Source organism: Ovis aries, chromosome X (genome assembly GCF_016772045.2).
Source record: "Ovis aries strain OAR_USU_Benz2616 breed Rambouillet chromosome X, ARS-UI_Ramb_v3.0, whole genome shotgun sequence".
Lineage (NCBI taxonomy): Eukaryota > Metazoa > Chordata > Mammalia > Artiodactyla > Bovidae > Ovis > Ovis aries.
This window is the reverse complement of record NC_056080.1, coordinates 44,031,177-44,050,700: the sequence shown is the minus strand read 5'-3', so window position 1 is coordinate 44,050,700 and position 19,524 is coordinate 44,031,177. Positions and strand designations below refer to the sequence as shown.

The window sequence follows — 19,524 nt, the reverse complement described above, 5'->3', positions numbered from 1 at the left end:
TGAAGGTAAAGTACTAGACAGTCCACTGAAGGAAACTTGGAGGCTACCTACGGGGAATGGGCCATATCATTCCTGCTGATTCCTACCTCCATTTACACTAAATGTTAAGCACTTACAGTAATATACTGAAATACATCTTCAACTACGAATGTTGCCTAAAATTCTCCTGCAAATAGACAAGGAATACTGGAGAGAGAAGCCTTAAAAAGCCAATGCCAAGATGAGATAAAAATTAAATGAAACCTTATTTCATTGAAGAAAAATAGCAGGAACTCCTGAAATTCATTTCTATGTTCATAAAAAAGAAACAAACATCAGAATGGTATCATGTATTTTAAATAAATGGAAGAAAGGCTCCAAACAGCCCACCTGAACAAATGAAAAGTTGTATACAGGAAGGTTTCTGTTGAACATGAGTAAGCAAGAACACTTTGAATTAGTCATGGAACACTGCCCAGCAGTTTTCCCTGATTAAAGGGGATTTTAAACACTGCCACCTTCATGGAAAGAGAGCTTTGCATCCATAAAATTGTTTAAGTTACCACTGTACTGATATTCAGAGACAGCCACATACCATAATTTGGGACATATCTGATTACTTTTTTCCACTCAAATATATTTCCTAAGCAACATTTATCAAACTGCTACCAAAAACACTTCTGCAACACACAATATGCATACTGTGACAGTTCTGTAAAACACTCAAGTTTATTTTGTATTATAAGTCATTTTAATAATCTGGTTTGCTAGTATACACTGCGACTGTCCAACACGAGGTCAAAATATGCAAGGTGGAATATCTGAACTTGTTTTCCATTTCAAGTCCACTCATATGCCAAAATACAGTTTGAGACAGGCTGCTCTAAGCTTGAAGAACACTGATTAACTTCTCCACGTTACTTACATTTGCCCTAGGGCCTATTCCTCAAACTGTACTCACCTTTGACAAATGTGTGATCTGAATACTTTCACAATCTACTTATTTTAGTGTTTTAGGGTGTATACCTCTCTTTCATACCAACAGCACTATTCTGTATAAACTCATGAAAGACAGAAACGGTATTTGTTAAAGTGTCTACTTTACAACTCTAGAGCAATTAGGCATTCCTAAGTAATTTTTTAAAATTTCAGTAGTTCCTTATTAGTGAATTCAAATTACAACCTACTGTAAAGCATTATCTTTCTTTATCTCCCTCCTGACCCTTCAGAATGAAGACAGCATACAATGGAGATATATAGAACATGGCAACAACCATCATAGCCATAAACTCACAAAAAATTAAGCTTTTCCTAGAACTTCTAATCCTTTCAAAAATCAATACTTTTGTCAAGCAGGGAAGCACTATTTTCATGAAAAGCCCAGTAATACCTAAAGTTATGGCATAAATAGCACAGGAAACTCAATGAAAAACTTGAGAAATGTTAAAATCTACAGAAAGTAAAGTATTTAAGCAACGACGTGCTATTTTGCCCAACGTTTATTCTCACAAACTAGCAGCTGAAATGACTACCAAAGAACACACTTTTTAAAAAATAATTTAAGATATGAGACATGCTCTGTTGGCCTAGTGACACCTAGTGAGACCCATACAAGTTAAATGGTCAAAAGATGGGGTCACAGATACAGAATCACTGAGCAGCTGGTTCTGACCCATTACCAACAGTGGAGTGATTCAGATGTTCAAATCGAGGTTGAAACCTTCACCCTTTCCTGATGATGGACCACAATTTAAACTTTAAAAGAAAAAGTTTACTGATATAATTACTTGCTTATGTCTTAGCATCATAACTACTTTGTACTCCGAAATCCAAACATATGCATCTTCCAGTTCATAGCTGATAAAAAAGTTCTTTCATCTAAATTTTCAAGTTTTCTTTTGAAGTACCAATACAAATTGCAACATTTCTCAATGTTCTATTTGACAACCCCCCTCAAAAGCACAAAAAATGAAACACTGTATCTTTGATAAAATCCAACAACCTACCTTTAAACTAGACTCATAGTCTGTGTTCACTTTGAACATAAGCCCAAGCCGTAAATGAATTTCCTTGGCTCGACAAAAGCTGGGATCAACATAAAGCACCTCTTGAAATGCTTTAATTGCCCTGAAAGAACATAGACAAAAAACATCTTTACTTTTTAACAATTACATGAATTTTTGCATGGTAACACAGTAAATTTCTGTTTTATGCAATTCTGTTTTAAAGGAAATGCCAGTTTTATAAAAATGATGTCAATGGATAGCTTAAAAAAAAAAAAAAAGACTGGGAAGGGGTTCTTGGGTTTTTTATGTAAGTGAAAGTGTATAATATAAAAAGAAAAAAGGAAGATGAGTTGAATTAATTCTTATTCACATAATATTTTATGGCTTAATAAAATTCTCAATGTTAATAACTGATTTCACTGTTTCTGGAATTTCCTAAGGGAGAGAGGATAGAGCAGGTAGATAGTTTTGTTTTTAAGGGAGATTAATCTTGTTTCTAGTCTATTCCATAAAATGAAGTCTTTTTTTTTGAAACTTTTTATTTCTTTCATATTTAGGTTTGCGATCCATCTGTACTTTATTTTTTATATAATGTTTTCATCTTTTTCTATACAAATATTTGATAGCCCCTACATGATACATAGAAAAGACCATCCTTACCACAGCTCTACAGAGCCACATTGTTCTAAATCAAATGTCCACATCAAACATCTTGATCTGTTTCTGGGCTCTCTGTCACTTGATTTGTTTTTACCCCAAATTCACATTTTATCATAAAAAGTCTTAATGAACAGTAAAACTTAATACAAGGATGAAGGAGGAACACTTTTCACTGAATACATTTTTATATCATTTAATTTGATCACATGAATGTTACTATGTACTTATAAATGAAATTAAAATCTTGACAAAGTATGTCTAATTTGAATTTTGAAAATTATAGTATCAGATATACAGTATTTTAGGCATCATTTTATGAGTTGTGTTCCCCCAACATACACACACGCTCTCTCACAGGAACATGAATCATAAATCATCTCTCTCTACATGATTTAACGCTAATCTCAAGTACAGGCTAATAAATGCTTTGCAAAGCTTTTTTATCAACTATTCATTGCTTTTATTTAATCTTAAAGGAGGCTACCTGGAATCTTAGATAATTCCAAAATAAAAGTCAATCTTTTATATAAAACTTCAAAATATAATACCATATAATAGAGCAAAACAATATGCCCTATGTCTTTAAGCAACTTTATTTTGACTTGTATACTATCTATTCCACCTCCAGAAAAACTGTGTATTTAATATTAAGGGTTCTAAACACTAATATTTATTGTGAGGAGTGGGGGCAATAGGTCTGGTATCAGATACCTTTGCTGCTAAGCTGCTATGTCACTTCAGTCGTGTCCAACTCTGTGGACCCCATAGACGGCAGCCCACCAGGCTCCTCTGTCCCTGGGATTCTCCAAGCAAGAACACTGGAGTGGGCTGCCATTTCCTTCTCCAATGTATGAAAGTGAAAAGTGAAAGTGAAGTCACTCAGTCATGTTCGACCCTCAGCGACACCCCCCCCCCATGGACTACAGCCTACCAGGCTCTTCCATCCATGGGATAAATTTTTTTTTTTACATCTGGTTAAATAACTTCTGCCTGAAAAAGAGTTCAGCATCTCTGTGTTATACGGCATTTCAAATGGGTTGGGTTATTTATGTATTTTGCTATCTAGTGTGTATAGACAGAAGAGAGGAGTCAAAGACATGGTATGAAAGAATTTATGTAAAAATGCAAAGAAAATTACCTTTCTTATTCAAAGGTGGCTTCCTGCTCCTCTCAATCAGACTTCAAGATACTCATCTGCATACTAAGAGGGTCTCTGTACTTTTCTCAAACCTTTCTAATAAGAGAAGGTGCAGCTTCAGCCTCTGTATTCTCTTGGTCATGTCTAGAGGCACCTTTTTCTAATAGAATAGATTGTGTGCTCAAGCAAGTGCATGTGTGTGTGTGTGTGTGTGTGTGTGTGTGTGTGTGTGTGCCTGTGAGAGAGCTTGTGTGTATGCTGGGGAAACACAACTCACATGTTGGGGGAGGGGCATAAAAAGGTTAGGAGAAGAATAACTGCAGCAGTAAATGATACCAATTAAAAGGTAAGATGTGACTGGGAACAGGAATTCAGCAGCTTTTGGAAGCTTCTGGGTCGGGAAGATCCGCTGGAGAAGGGATAGGCTACCCACTCGAGTATTCTTGGGCTTCCCTTGTGGCTCAGCTGGTAAAGAAATCACCTGCAATGCAGGAGAGACCTGGGTTCGATCCCTGGGTTGGGAAGACCCGCTGGAGAAGGGAAAGGCTACCCACTCCAGTATTCTGGCCTTGAGAATTCCATGGAGGTCACAAAGTGTCAGACACTACTGAGAGACTTTCACTTTCACTTCAGGGCAATAGTAATTTTTTATTTCTCAACCCAAGGGACAGTTCTGTTCATTTTTATAAGTAACATGTAAAGATGTATAGTTAAATGTGTGCAATTTTAAGCATATTTTATAATAATAATAAATGCTTCATAAAATCCTAATTAACCTTATGATATGGGTCAGAGAACTCCTATGGAATGGGTCAGAACTAAGCAATGTGCACACATGCTAATTAAAAATCCAGGCAGGAGAGACTGGATATATGTGTGTATACGTGTGTATACACACACACACACACACACACACACACACACACACACACTGTACAGATGAAACTGACACAACCTTATAAACTATAGTCCAGTAAAAATTTAAAAAAGCAAAACAAACAAAAACACCCCACCCCACCCCCCCAAAAAAACCAAGGCAGGCCTGAGACATATACATGAAAGAAGGAGAATGGAAGTGGAAGGCAGCAAAGGATAAAAGGATTAAAGGAGAAAAAGAAGATAGGAAGAAAAACAGTCCAAGAAAGGATGTATGCGAAAGGGAAGAATGAAAACACAAAGCATCAATAGCAACCCTTCAGGAAAAATATTTCCTACTCTATCTCAGTTTCTATTTCCACCCTTTGTCCAACATTTGATAAATGTGTTTTATTTCATACATGCCTTTAGTTCTTAGTTTGAAATGTTACACAACTACAAAGAAACATAGGTTTATTTTAACAAGTTCCCTATATAGGTTAATATACTGGGAACTTTTTTTTTTAATTAACCTATCAGCAAAAACACATGTTCCAATATACTAGTCGGGGCTACACCTTACTGCTCTTTAAGGACTATTACGAGTGCCTATGACAAGGTTGAACAATATATATCTATTCGTCAAGTTCTCCACATTGTTTCCAAGTTTCCCTCGAATTCAACACTTGCAGACTCAATCTTCAATATCTCATTAGCAGATAACTGAAACAGACTCCTTAAAGACTCTCCTTGCTCTGCTCTGGCTTACCTATGCTTCTTCAAATATGTGGCTCCTCTGACTGCCTACTAATAACCATGATACTCAAGTCAAATCTCCATGTAGCATTTAAGGTCTGTGAGCAGTTATACCCACTCCCAGTCATGCCTTAACACTGCTCCTCTTCAAATGTGAGCTGGCACATCTCAGGAACTCCTTCATGCAAATATTAACCCTCTTGCTTTCACTGCTTCTCCTGAGGATAGTCTCCTGACCTGAAATATTTTCATTCTTCTGCTTCACTCTAAATCCAATATTACCTTTAAGATTCACCACCCGAACTTAATACCTTTTTTTTTTTCGCTTAGTATTAACCAGCAGTCAGGGCCACTCTATAAATCAAATCATTTTATTCTCTACTTACCAGTATACTATCTCCAGTTTTTCCAAGTGGTCTATTCCCTGAGGTCTACATTCCTCTTTTATTTTCAAATACTCTACACATTACAGGAAAATGTCTAGTATCTGTTTACTGGTGTCATCACTTTCATAGTTGGCAAACTGGACTTGTTGAGAGGGTGGGAAGGGATGTTCCATAGTCTCTTTACTGATTAGAGTTCCCCTGAGCTAACAAAATAGATCTAAGTTCATTTTCATTTCCTTTTCTGAACTTTTCCCATCTTTCTCTCCTATGTGTTGCTTCCACCCCTTGGGGGTGAGAGAAGAAACAGAAAAAAGAATGCGTTTGTGTGTTAGGAGGGGGAGAGTGCTGTGTGGAGAAAACAGGTACAACTCAGACTAATTTTGGTCATCATTTTAATACACTCATATCTCACCAAACCATATGCAACCAGAACATGGTCTCTGTAGTACAAGCTCGACTAAACCACCAACACATACAAATTCTGCTGACATCAGTATTCTGATCAACAGACAATTTCAGAACATGAGAAATCGCTACTTAAAACCATAAAATACTGTTAATGATATAATGCTTAGTAAGGCTTACAATTTTCAAATATTAAAGCATAATCTCTACTAAAATAAAAGTACATATTGCTATACATAACTATCCATGCATTTTTCTTAAAATCTAAAAATGTTTTTTAATCACCATAATTATAACTATAGATTTTCAGTTTAAAATTTTACATTTAATGTTAGACACTAACAATTTTTTAAAGAAAATGATAAAAAATTAAAACCTTAATAGCACTACCTACAAAAAACATACACACTGACTATATTTTAAAGCAATGTTCATTTTTAATAAGGTTTCTAGAAAGTCATTTTTCAAAAAGCCTCCTTTAGAACTTTACCAAACTATAGAAAAATAATGATATTAAGTAAACATCCTGGCACAGTTTGAGCACATTTAAAGAGACAAAATAAAACTTTTAAGTTCCCTGGAGCTAATAAAGGTGAATGTAGAGATTTCCCTCAGGTATATCTGACGGGATAAAGGAAGTAATTTCACAAGTTTTCATACTAATAAAAGAGAGAATACTTTAGCTCTGTATCAGTAATAACACATTCACAAAACAAATTAATACTTCCATACACACACACACACACTTAGGAAATTTAGATGTTCCTTCTAAATGAGACAAATAGTAAGATTTGATGAAGAACTCAGAGACAGGTAAGATATTTAAAGGTAGAGATGGAAAGAGAAGGCAGACCAAACAAAGTAAATGGTATAAGACAAGTTACATGGGTAAAAAATACTCAAGACATTTTCAGCAAAATGTTAATACAGTAGTGACTCACACAAAGAATATATTTAGGGGAACAATAAGGGTAGAAAGATTATCTGAGGTTGAAACAGAGAGGATCTTAAATGTGAGGCTAAGTTAGAAGTATCATATACTGGTTTATTCACATTGACATTTGCTAATGTATTACCTCTTGGGTCTTTTGCCCTCTTCAGCCAACTTCATTTCATCACTGCAGACAGTGGGATTTTTTTCTCCTCTCCAGTGTGAAGTTTATGTTTTTATTCATAATTTCCCTGAGGCTTAATCAGTCCAAACCCTTGCAAATTCTCTCTGGCAATCTATATGTCACTGGTAAGCATCATTTTACCAAAACTACCTTATTTATCTGCTAGTTTTTTCCAAAACAGAAGCAAACAGAATAAATTGAACATACATTAACATCGACTGCTTTATTTTAATAGAAATATACTTAAACTCTGGTCTAAGAGAATTAGTTTGCATAATGATAGCTCAGAAAACATATATTAAATATTAAGTTTTTGCCTGACTCCATGTTAAACAAGCCTCAAGGTCAATGGTGGTTATCTAAAATACATTAGGTTTATTTATGTTTATGTTTGCACTCAAAGCAGTGACTTTACAAGGCAAGCAAAGATTACTATACCCTTAAGAACACTTCGTAACTGGTACAAATAATTGGTACACTTGTAATTGAAAATGAGTCCTGGAGAAAATTCACTTGTAACGTGTTAACATCTCCGTCTTTTTGAACTCACCTCCATCTCATTACCCTACTCCTTGCTAATGTCAACATAATAATCATCACTACATTTCCTTACCAGGCCTTATTAATCAGATTTAGGAAGCTAATTTCCAAAATCCTCTGCCTCTGGCAAAGAATTATGTAGCTGTTAGATTTGCTACCATAAGATCATTCTGATATTGATCAGTGGGGATACAAAAGGTTACAAGCTAAAGAAAGAGGAATGGTAGGATTTTCAAGGGGGTATATTCAGAAATATGGCTACAAGTTATAATAATTTACTACTGTACATGGTTCAATTTTTTTCACTCAAAGATATGTTTCTTATTATAAAGGCAAGGAAAAGCTCAGTTCAAGGTACCCTTAGCAATTTGCAACCCTCATGAAGTGAAGGCATGGGCATAAACATGGAAAGGAATGGCTTTATAGATGCTGGTTCTAGCTCTCTGCTGCATGTATTTTACTTTGGGCTTCTATGGCTTCCTTTCTTCTGCTGGATATATAATTTTTAAGTCTGGTCACAAGTTACTGTGTATGATAATAGTAAAATTAAATAATTATGATAAATCTACTGAGAATTTAACAGTTGCTCTGTTTCTGACATTGGGCTCCTCAAACTGAAAGTAGAAAAACTGACCAAGTTATTGAATTGACTCAAGAGGCTAACATCAACTCAAAAAGAAAAAAGGCGGGGGGGTGGGGGGTGGGGGTGTGCAACATAATAGGGCAAGAAATAAGACAGAGTAACAAGATAAAACCCATAGTTGATAAAAGTGCTCTTAGTAATTTATTAGGTCACTATCACCAATTTCAACACACATGTTGGTTGCATGCTTTCTTCTCAAATACTTAATCTAATTAAATACCAACAGACATCATTTCCAAATATTAAATTCTACTTAAATTATAAATGTTCCAGAGCTAGACCATTCTGAGCTAACAATACAAAAAAGGCATGCCATACCTTTCTCTGCAAATATTTTTTCAACAAATGCCAAAGCACTTAAGTGTGTGTGTGGGGGCGGCTGCTCCCAGAAATTAATAGCTACCTATAAATAAAACAAACAAAAAAATCCCCACACAAATTTAGTCTTAACCTAGGAAGTTCTGATCCATTAAGGCTATACTCTAAAACTCTCACCAAGCACCTACTCCAAGCTTTCTAATTTTGTGGCTGTTCAAGTTATAATCAAGTAAGTAAAAGCAAAATTGGGGGCAGTCTGTGAAAGAACATTTGATCAGGAAAACAGAAAATATACATCCATGAAGGATTAAGAGAGTGTGAATGACTTCCTTGGTGGTCTAGCAGTTAACAATTCACCACATCCCCGAGCAGCTAAGCCCTCACACCACAACCACTGAGCACATGTGCCACAAGCAGAGAGCCTGTGTGCTGCAACTAAGACCCAAGCAGACAAAGTAAATAAAGAAAAACTTTACAAAAGAGACAGCAGGGTGAGATGTATCACTTTAGGGAGCAGCTAGAGCTGAAACTTAAGACAGGAGAAAATGGTAACCAGGACAGGATCAACAAAACACAAGGCACTTAGTAATTCAGAGATTGTATCATTGTTACATAGTTTCATTAAGGCAACTGAAGGACACAGAAATCATATGCAGATAAAGAATCAAAGATACAGTTTTCCACACTACAAGCCCCCTAACTTGACATGGTCACACACTTTTTAATGCAATCCAATTTTGAACTGATGATGCTTTCACCTCACTATTAATTTTATGCTTTTATATGTGATCTACAGAGTTCACAAGTTATCACAGGTAGGTGAAAACTAACTCGTGTGAGGTATACCTGTCCATTTCTAAAAGTGTAGTGTTCCTTGCCTTGAGTTTCACCTAAATTATTTCTGGCTGGCCATAAAGACTGTACAAATACGCCCAGAAGAACAATTATAAATACTGATTAAAAATAATGACCTATCAATCTTCAAACTTGTAGACAGACTACAATAGACAAAATAATTAGAGTGGGAAATCTGAGCATAAGCTTGCTTCTGCAACCAATTACATAATACTGAGTTACACACACACACATCTTGTTTTCTTCACCTACAAAATTAAGGGAGAAAACTAATTAATCTCTAAGGCCATTTCTGGTTCTAAAAGTCTTCTACAAATAGGATCTTTAAGAACCTAAGAGATTTTAAAACACTCCTCATCTACTCTTGATGATACATGATACACTGCATACAAGTTAGGAGGCTTAAATTTTAGATTGTTCTACAACAATGTATAATTTAGAAGAAAAATATTACAAAACTTCTTTATAAAGACCAATTACAGCTTTGTAAAGTTTACCATGAAAATGAATAATTTGAATGATTATAATACTCTATCCATACAGATGTTCTCTAACAATGCAGTGATTCCACTGATAACCAAAAACCAACAGGACCAAAACCAAAGAGGAAAGAAAAGGCATCTGGGAAAAGTGATTATGTTTGAAGTTTCCTCTTTAGAGCAATCATATCACATCATTGCCAATGCACATTAAAAGCTCTGTAATAAATATCCATGGTGCCCATCAGGTATATGACAGGGTTATAACCTTTGGTAAAAATGTTCCTCTGGACTTCCGCAGCACTCACTCAAGCTTAAGATTATGCAGACTAGAAAGGACTCTGACAAAGTTGAATAAATTTCCAAAAAAACACAAAAATCTACATAGGGCTTTACAGTTTACAAAACGTACATTATCTCATTTGATTATCAAAACTCTATTAGAGTAGAAAAGACAATTAACTTCGATGTACCTAACACACACACGAGCAAACAGATCAAACTAAAAGTGCTGAGATAGAATACCAATCTGTCAACTATGTTCTTTCCACTAGAGAATGCTACTGTCTTGTCTGGTAAACAGAAAAACAACAAGGGGGCAAAGGCCATAGTAACAGGATCCGATATACTTTACAGTTTATAAAATCTTACATGTCTATTAATGTCTGACTCTGAAGGTGGTACCATTATTACTATTTTACAGAAGAGAGAATTGAGAGTTTAAAATCTAGTCCCTAGCTACTAGAAATTGGAAAGTAGAGTCGGACACGACTGAGCAACTTCACTTTCACCTTTCACTTTCATGAATTGGAGAAGGAAATGGCAACCCAACTCCAGTGTTCTTGGCTGGAGAACCCCAGGAATGGGGGAGCCTCGGAGGATGCCGTCTATGGGGTCGCACAGAGTCGGACACGACTGAAGTGACTTAGCAGCAGCAGCAGTGTATGTACATGTGCATGTGCGTTTTGGTGAAGGAGGAGGGGAAGGAGCAGTCAATATGTCTAAAAGTCTGAAAAGCAAATACTGGTCATCATACATCACTCACCCACAAACCTTGAAAACAAAGAGCACAATCATTCCCCTGTTCAAATAACCTGGGAACCACCAGGTATAATAAGTATTATAGAAATTCCAAAGGCTTTCTAATGTAAGTATTCTTTATACCAGATTCTTTTAGGAACATATACATTTTGAATTATCTAAGGTGGGTCAATATCTCTAAAGGAACAAAGTAATAATTCCAAGAGATTATTGGAAAGTGTAGGCTTATTGATATTAAAATATTTTGTATTTATTACACATACATACACACACAAACAAAAAAATGCAAACAAAAGCTATACACTAGAAACAACTGAGTTACTAGTTTCACATTAACTTACCACTGAAATGCATTGTAATGGAAGTAGACCAAACCAAGACCATATAAAAAGGCAGCATTCTGAAAAGAAAGGGAAAAGAGACTTTTCAGAAAAGCATTTATGTCTAATACATATGTTATTATTATAAATTATAATAACCACGATGTTTTAAGTTATTAACACTCTATCCTGCATTATAATATATTTACAATATATCTTTAAAACACCAAAATAGCTTAAGAGTCAACAGATAGCACAGAATCCAATCAACTTGGACAGATCCTGTGGTTTCTTTTCAATCAAACTTGTCCTGAAGTAAAATTCTGCCAGCAACATATAGATGGCCAATGGACATATGAAAAGATGCTCAACATCACTAATTATTAGAGAAATGCAAATCAAAACTACAATTAGGTATCACCTCACACCAGTCAGAATGCTGCTGCTGCTAAGTCGCTTCAGTCGTGTCCGACTCTGTGCGACCCCAGAGACGGCAGCCCACCAGGCTCCCCGTCCCTGGGATTCTCCAGGCAAGAACACTGGAGTGGGTGGCCACTTCCTTCTCCAATTCATGAAAGTGAAAAGTGAAAGTGAAGTCGCTCAGTCGTGTCCAACTCTTCCAGACCCCATGGACTATAGCCTACCAGGCTCCTCCTTCCATGGGATTTTCCAGGCAATAGCCTACCAGGCTCCTCCTTCCATGGGATTTTCCAGGCAAGAGTACTGGAGTGGGCCAGTCAGAATGGCCATCATTCAGTCAGTTCAGCTCAGTCACTCAGTCGAATCTGACTCTTTGTGACCCCATGAATCGCAGCACGCCAGGCCTCCCTGTCCATCACCAACTCCCGGAGTTCACTCAGACTCATGTCCATCGAGTCGGTGATGCCATCCAGCCATCTCAGCCTCTGTCGTCCCCTTCTCCTCCTGCCCTCAATCCCTCCCAGCATCAGAGTCTTTTCCAATGAGTCAACACTTCGCATGAGGTGGCCAAAGTACTGGAGTTTCAGCTTTAGCATCAGTCCTTCCAAAGAAATCCCAGGGCCGATCTCCTTTAGAATGGACTGGTTGGATCTCCTTGTAGTCCATGGGACTCTCAAGAGTCTTCTCCAACACCACAGTTCAAAAGCATCAATTCTTCAGCACTCAGTTTTCTTCACAGTCCAACTCTCACATCCATACATGACCACTGGAAAAACCATATCCTTGACTAGACAGACCTTTGTTGGCAAAGTAATGTCTCTGCCTCTGAATATGCTATGTAGGTTGGTCATAACTTTTCTTCAAAGGAGTAAGCGTCTTTTAATTTCATTGAAAAGTTTATAAATAACAAATGCTGGAGAGGGGGTGGAGAGATGGGAACCCTCCTACACTTCTCGTGGGAATTCAAGTTGTTGCAGCCACAATGAAAAACAGTATGGATGCCCTCAGGAAACTAAAAGTAGAATTACCATGTGATCCTGCAATCCCACTCCTGAGCATACGTATCTAGACAAAACTAATTCAACAAGATACATGCACTTCTATGTTCACAGGAGCACTACTCACAATAGCCAAAAGAAGGAAACAACCTAAATGCTCATGGACAGATGAGTAGATAAAGAAGATGAAGTACATATACACAATGGAATACTTCTTAACCATAAAAATACTTCCATTTGTAGCAATATGAATGCAACTACAGATTATCATACTAAGTGAAGTCAAGTCAGAAAGACAAAGACCATTAAATCACTTATAATGTGGAACCTAAAAGATGACACAAATGAACCTATGATACAGAAACAGACTCACAGAAACAGAGAACAGACTTGTGATCGCCAACAGTGGGGGTAGAGGGACTGCAAGTGTGGGGTTAGTAGATACAAACGATTACATCCAGAATGGATGGATAATATGATCCTACTGTATAGCACAGGAACTATATTCAGTCATATTAAAGTCCTGGGATAAACCATAACAGGAGATATTAAAAAGAATGTGTGTGTGTGTGTGTGTGTGTGTGTGTGTGTGTGCGTGTATATATATGTATGTACAAATGAGTCACTTTGCTATACAGGAAAAATTAACATTGTAATTCAACTATACTTCAATTAAAAAAAAAAATCTGTCAGCAGAATCCCATAGGTAAAACTAAAAGAAAAACCTACTTTTCAGGAATAAGAAAATGCTTGAACTATGCTATCTTATTCTCTCTTGCTTGTATCTCTATACTTTTTCTCTGGTTCTTTCTGACTGGATTTAATTTTATGTTCAGTGTTGCTAGGAAGGTAGTTAGAATTCAAAATAAATGCACAGTATAAACCTGTAACCTATAATTTTAGTATTAACAAAAAACCCACATGCTAAAATGACACCTAGTCACTTACATTTGGGGCTGTAAACATCAGTGATTCCTTTTGCATGCACTACAAAACAGAGATGCTTATCCAGACTCAATACAACCTCCGCCCCCCCATATAGGAAACTAGCTAGCTACTCTCTTTTTTCCAAAAAGGGCAAACAGCAGAGTACCGACTATATGTTATCCAAATTCTACATTCCAAAACTTAAAAATTTCAAACTCTTACTAACATATATCTTACTGCATTATTTTAGGTTATATTTCCTCAGAAGCACACCCTGAGACAAAAGGTTTTAGTGTAAGTATTTTACTTGGGAAGTTACCCTAGAAAACACCAGTAATGGATCTGGAGAAGTAAAGCAGGGAAGGGAAGGAAGCTAATAAAGGGTGTAGTATGGATGACTATGGGCTTCCCAGGTCGCTCAGTGGTCAAGAATCCGCCTGCTAATGCAGGAGACATGGGTTTCATCCCTGGGTCAGGAAGGTCCCCTGGAGAAGAAAACAGCAACCCACTTTAGTACTCTTGCCTAGAGAATCCCATGGGCAGAGGAGCCTGGCATGCTACAGCCCATGATATCACAAAAGAGATGGATACTGAAAGGTCAGGGCAAGGCCAGGATGAAAGGTTCAGGGCGAGGTCAGGCATGTCGGGACATGTCCCGGCAGAGGGCGCTGCAGACACACCCCGGAGACGGCCCGGCAACCAAGCCGACCAATCAGGAGCCGACACGAAGCCCTCGCCGTCCAATCAGGAGCTGACACGGAGCCCTTGGACACCAATCACCGCTGAGCCCGCGCTTTCTTCCTTATATGGGAGGCCCGGCCCAGGCTATAAAACCCTTCCCCACCCTCACAGACTCCGCAGACTCCTTCCCCCCCCCCCCAGACTCCCTTTACCCCGCAGACTCCCTTTGCTTCACAGACCCCCCCCCCCACCTCCGCTTCCTTGCTTACCCGCCCCCGGGAGTTCTGCCCGAGAGCGACAGCCCAATAAAAGGCCCTGATCAACGGTCCATAGGGGTGGCTCCTTCTTCCCGCGGCGTTTCTTACAGATATCACTTGGTGACTAAACAACAGCCACAACATGAATGGCTATGCAGCTGTGGGCAACAGGGACTCAATCCTACTGGGAATTTCTAGGAGACAGTAAAGAACATTCTCAGAGTCATTTTGTGCTAGGTGTGAGCCAACTATAGTCCTTATCCCACAGCTGCTGTCATTCAATGACTGCAGAAAAGAACCAGTGATATTTAAAGTCCAAAGTATAATAAACACCTAGGAGACTTATTGATATGCAGTTATTCTTTTTAATACTAAAATCTGTTCTAGGATCATATTATTTATTTCCTTTGCATTCTATGTACCCTTCTGGAAGCACTGAAAAAGTTTTAAGTATATCTTAAAATGCAATAAATATGGAAATTTAATTTCATTAGATCCTTATTACCCTCAATTCTCTCAATGAGAAAACTACATGCTACAGGGGCATTCACAAAGATCTCAGAAAACATCGCATTCAAAAGTTCATATTCAAATTTTTTTAATTTAATTGAAAATGGCTTCAATCAGGATCACTCCTTTACCACCCCACCCTATGGCTGAAATAAAGTGAACTTTTACTAGGTATTGAGAACAATACTCAAGGGTTGAACAAGCTGAACTGATTAAAATGTACTCTCTCCCACACTCTACTTACTGTGTGTGTAGAGGGAGGAGGTATGATATTCAGAATACAAGAGTAGTTAATTCAAAATGTTCTACCCAAGAAAGTCTACATTTGAATCACAACCGGCTCCCTAGGTGGGGGGAGATGGAGGGGAAGAGACCATGGTTGAATAATAATAGAGAGCATCTATCACCAAATTAGTTAACTGCCAGAGAAGGTAGTGTGGTATGTGGTGGAAATTTGAGTTTACTGAGGAATCTTTCTGCTTTCAGTACATATCCTGCATTCTCTCAACTTTCTCTGTTCATAGTTCATCCTTCCCCCTCTAGGAAAGCTTATTGTCACCACCCGTGCCACTGTATAAATTCTATCAGTCCATCTAGATCTATTATGCCATTTTTCCTATGGAGCTTTGTTGTTTCTCCCACATCAAGCCAGAGGTAATCTTTACAACCTCTAAATTTTGCCTTAGTACACTGTCCCTAGCATGCAACATGGTACAACAGTAAGAACTTAATTTTATGCAAAATGCTAACATCATTTCTTTTAAAAGGTTCTAATATGCTGAAAATGCTAACATCATTTCTTTTAAAAGGTTCTAATATGCTGAGCAGTGCATTAAAAAGTAGAGACATCACTTTGCCGACTAAGGTGCGTATTGTCAAAGCTATGGTTTTTCTAGTAGTCGTATGGATGTGAGAGTTGGACCACCAAGAAGTATGGGCGCCAAAAACTGATGCTTTGGAATTCTGGTGTTTGAGAGTCCCCTGGATTACAAGTAGATCAAACCAGTCAATTCTAAAGGAAATCAACCCTGAATATTCATTGGAGGGACTGATGCTGAAGCTCCAACACTTTGGCCACCTGATGTGAAGAGCTGACTCACTGGAAAAGACCCTGATTTAGGGAAAGACTGAAGGCAAAAGAAGTGGGCAGTAGAGATGAGATGGTTAGATACCATCACCGACATGAATTTGAACACAATTGAGGGCAAGGAAGCCTAGAGAGCTACAGGCCATGGGGTCTCAAAGAGTTAGCGACTGAACAACAACAGCTCTTTGAGGTGGCCGAAATGAAAGAGTTAAGAGAGATTAAGAAAATTGCTCAAAGAGACAGTGGCAGACACAGCAACTGAATCTAGGTCTGCCTCCAGAGCTGACTCTTTTAACTACTGTATTTTTGTTATTTGTGTATTGACTAACCTCCATACCATCAGATAAAAATGTAATCATCTCTATACCCTCGCCTAGCATGCACAGTGCTCTCCACCTAGCAGATGCCTGAAGGTTTAGCAAACTGCATCACCCAGTTCAGTATCAAGTTCAGTTCCCTGGGTGACAAGGAATTAGTATGAGGGATAGTCCCTATTAATCAGGAGCTTATATATCTCAGCAAGAAGGCAAGTCTCATTTTTCCATAATAGAAGACAATGTAATTTGAATATTTATTGAGCACCTATTTTGAGTCATAATAGAGTTACTGGCACTGGGAAGACAGAAGTGAACAAAACAGACAATAATTCCTACCATCAATGAATTTATAATCTAAAGACAAATGACTATGAAGTTTCATGAATAATGTATTCCAAGCTGTAACCATTTAAGAGTTAATTAAGGATTATATAATAAAGACTAGGAAAAGAGGTAGAACTTGGGTACTGTATCTTAAGGATGGTTAGGAAAGAAGGAAAAACAAGCCACCTCAGCCAGTGGTTCTAATCCACACACTTTTGGAAATAGTGACCTGGGGCTGTGAATGGCTACGTGCCCTGATAAAAATGTATTCCCTCCCAATGTATACTCTCATCAAAAATGCCAATAGCAGCCCCACTGAGAAACATGGGTCTAGGCAGAAGGATGACCTGAGCAAAGGCACTGATAGGAGAATGAGTTTAAATGTGATGAAGTCATTTTCCAATCTACTGTGAGAAGTTAGGGGATTCAGTTCAGTTCAGTCACTCAGTCGTGTCTGACTCTTTGTGACCGCATGAATCGCAGTACGCCAGGCCTCCCTGTCCATCACCAACTCCTGGAGTTCACTCAAACTCATGTCCATCAAGTCGGTGATGCCATCCAGCCATCTCATCCTCTGTTGTCCCCTTCTCCTCCTGCCTCCAATCCCTCCCAGCATCAGAGTCTTTTCCAATGAGTCAACTCTTCGCATGAGGTGGCCAAAGTACTGGAGTTTCAGCTTTAGCATCATTCCTTCCAAAGAACACCCAAGGCTGATCTCCTTCAAAATGGACTGGTTGGATCTTCTTGCAGTCCAGGGGACTCTCAGGAGTCTTCTCCAACACCACAGTTCAAAAGCATCAATTCTTCGGTGCTCAGCCTTCTTCACAGTCCAACTCTCACATCCATACATGACCACAGGAAAAACCATAGCCTTGACTAGACGGACCTTAGTCGGCAAAGTAATGTCTCTGCTTTTGAATATGCTATCTAGGTTGGTCATAACTTTCCTTCCAAGGATTAAGTGTCTTAATTTCACGGCTGCAATCACCATCTGCAGTGATTTTGGAGCCCCCCAAAATAAAGTCTGACACTGTTTCCACTGTTTCCCCATCTATTTCCCATGAAGTGATGAGGAGTAGCTTTCTGAGAAATGTATTATTTATTAAAAAAAACTCCTGCTTCAGTCCAAATCCTTAGAGGTTATTAGAACATCTCTATCAGGTATCAGCAAACTATGGCACACGGGCCAATCCAGCCAGCCATCAATTTTTGTAAATAAAGTAGTACTGAAACATAGCTACACCCACTCATTTATTTACTTGCTGTCTATAGCTGCTTCCAGATCCAACAGTAGAGCCCAACAGTTACAACACAGAGACTATCTGGCTTATGAAATCTAAAACTGTTACTCTGCTGCCCTTTACAAAAGAAGTTTATCAACTTCTGACCTAGACTGTATTACAGCACTCATCACAATCCCAAATTAAGAAATTATAACAGTAAGATTACAATTCATTTATATTGAAGGCTTTTATACTATGTTTAAAGTTGAAGGATATGTGGTTCATTAAGTCAGCAGTTGGCAACCTCATATTAGACTCTCTTACTGCCAAATTTTCTTAAATCTGTCTATGAAATCCCATAGAAGCCACTGTCATCAATCCTCTTTTTCCTGGCTACTTCCACTGAGGAAAAGTTGGTGACATAAGAGCTCTTGCTAGTGAGATTTCTACCATGGGGTTTCTGAGAAAGCTTTTGCTTTCTTTGCATAAAGAACAGAAGGTTTCTGCTTTTTTCTCCTTCCACCTGTTAATATGTCATGGTCATCAGAGTGAGGAAGGTATTAACAGTCAATCAAACTGGGTACTCGCCACCTGTTGAATGTACTACAACCACCTGAAACTCTATGAATCTTACATTGTATGGGAGACTCTGAAGCCACAATGACAGCAATCTCACCAGTTAACCAAGCCAAAAAGTAATCCTACTTTTCCTCTCTTACCTCCTCCCCACCAATAAGCCAAATTCATCCTTTTCACAAAGTTCATTTTACAATCTCAAAGCTTTTGAATCTATCCCCTTCTCCACTTTTACTGCCCTTCTCTAGGTAATTTAGGACTTTGTCTACTTGGCCTGTTTCAACAGTTCCTAACTCAGCTCCCAAACCTTAGCCTCCCCTTCCATACCCCTGCCCCTATCCTTTTCAACATACTTTCCACACCACTGCCAAAGAGCTTGCAAAAACTCAAACATTTTTAACTCTTATTTTAAACTCCTTTGAAGATTCCCTACAACCTAGCCTGACTATAAAGGTCTTCATTTTATGAGTCTTGCTCAACTTTCCCAATCTCAGAGCCACCACTTCAACTAGGACAAATGACATGCAAACCTACGAATAAAATATGCTCTTACACATTTCCATGATTTTAAACACATTTGCTTCCTTTGCTGAAAAAAACCAATGCCATCATTCCTTCAACTATTTCTCAATTTGGCAAATTCCTATCCATCACACTCATCACTCATGTCTTCTTTCCACAAGTATCATCATTATCTGACACATTCCC

The 19,524-nt window shown here is 38.0% G+C and overlaps 1 protein-coding gene across 22 annotated transcripts in view; it reads right to left on the bottom strand.

Moving 5' to 3' along the window:
• Positions 1-19,524, bottom strand: part of KDM6A (lysine demethylase 6A) — a 181,268-nt gene that overhangs the window by 84,450 nt on the left and 77,294 nt on the right. For all 22 annotated transcript variants that reach the window (XM_027963010.3, XM_027963012.3, XM_027963011.3 and 19 more), the window contains exons 5-6: positions 11,518-11,576; positions 1,986-2,106 (exon numbers count right to left, since the gene is read on the bottom strand). In XM_027963010.3, coding sequence (XP_027818811.1) covers positions 1,986-2,106; positions 11,518-11,576 — 180 coding nt within the window. The remainder of the gene's footprint in view (positions 1-1,985; positions 2,107-11,517; positions 11,577-19,524) is intronic.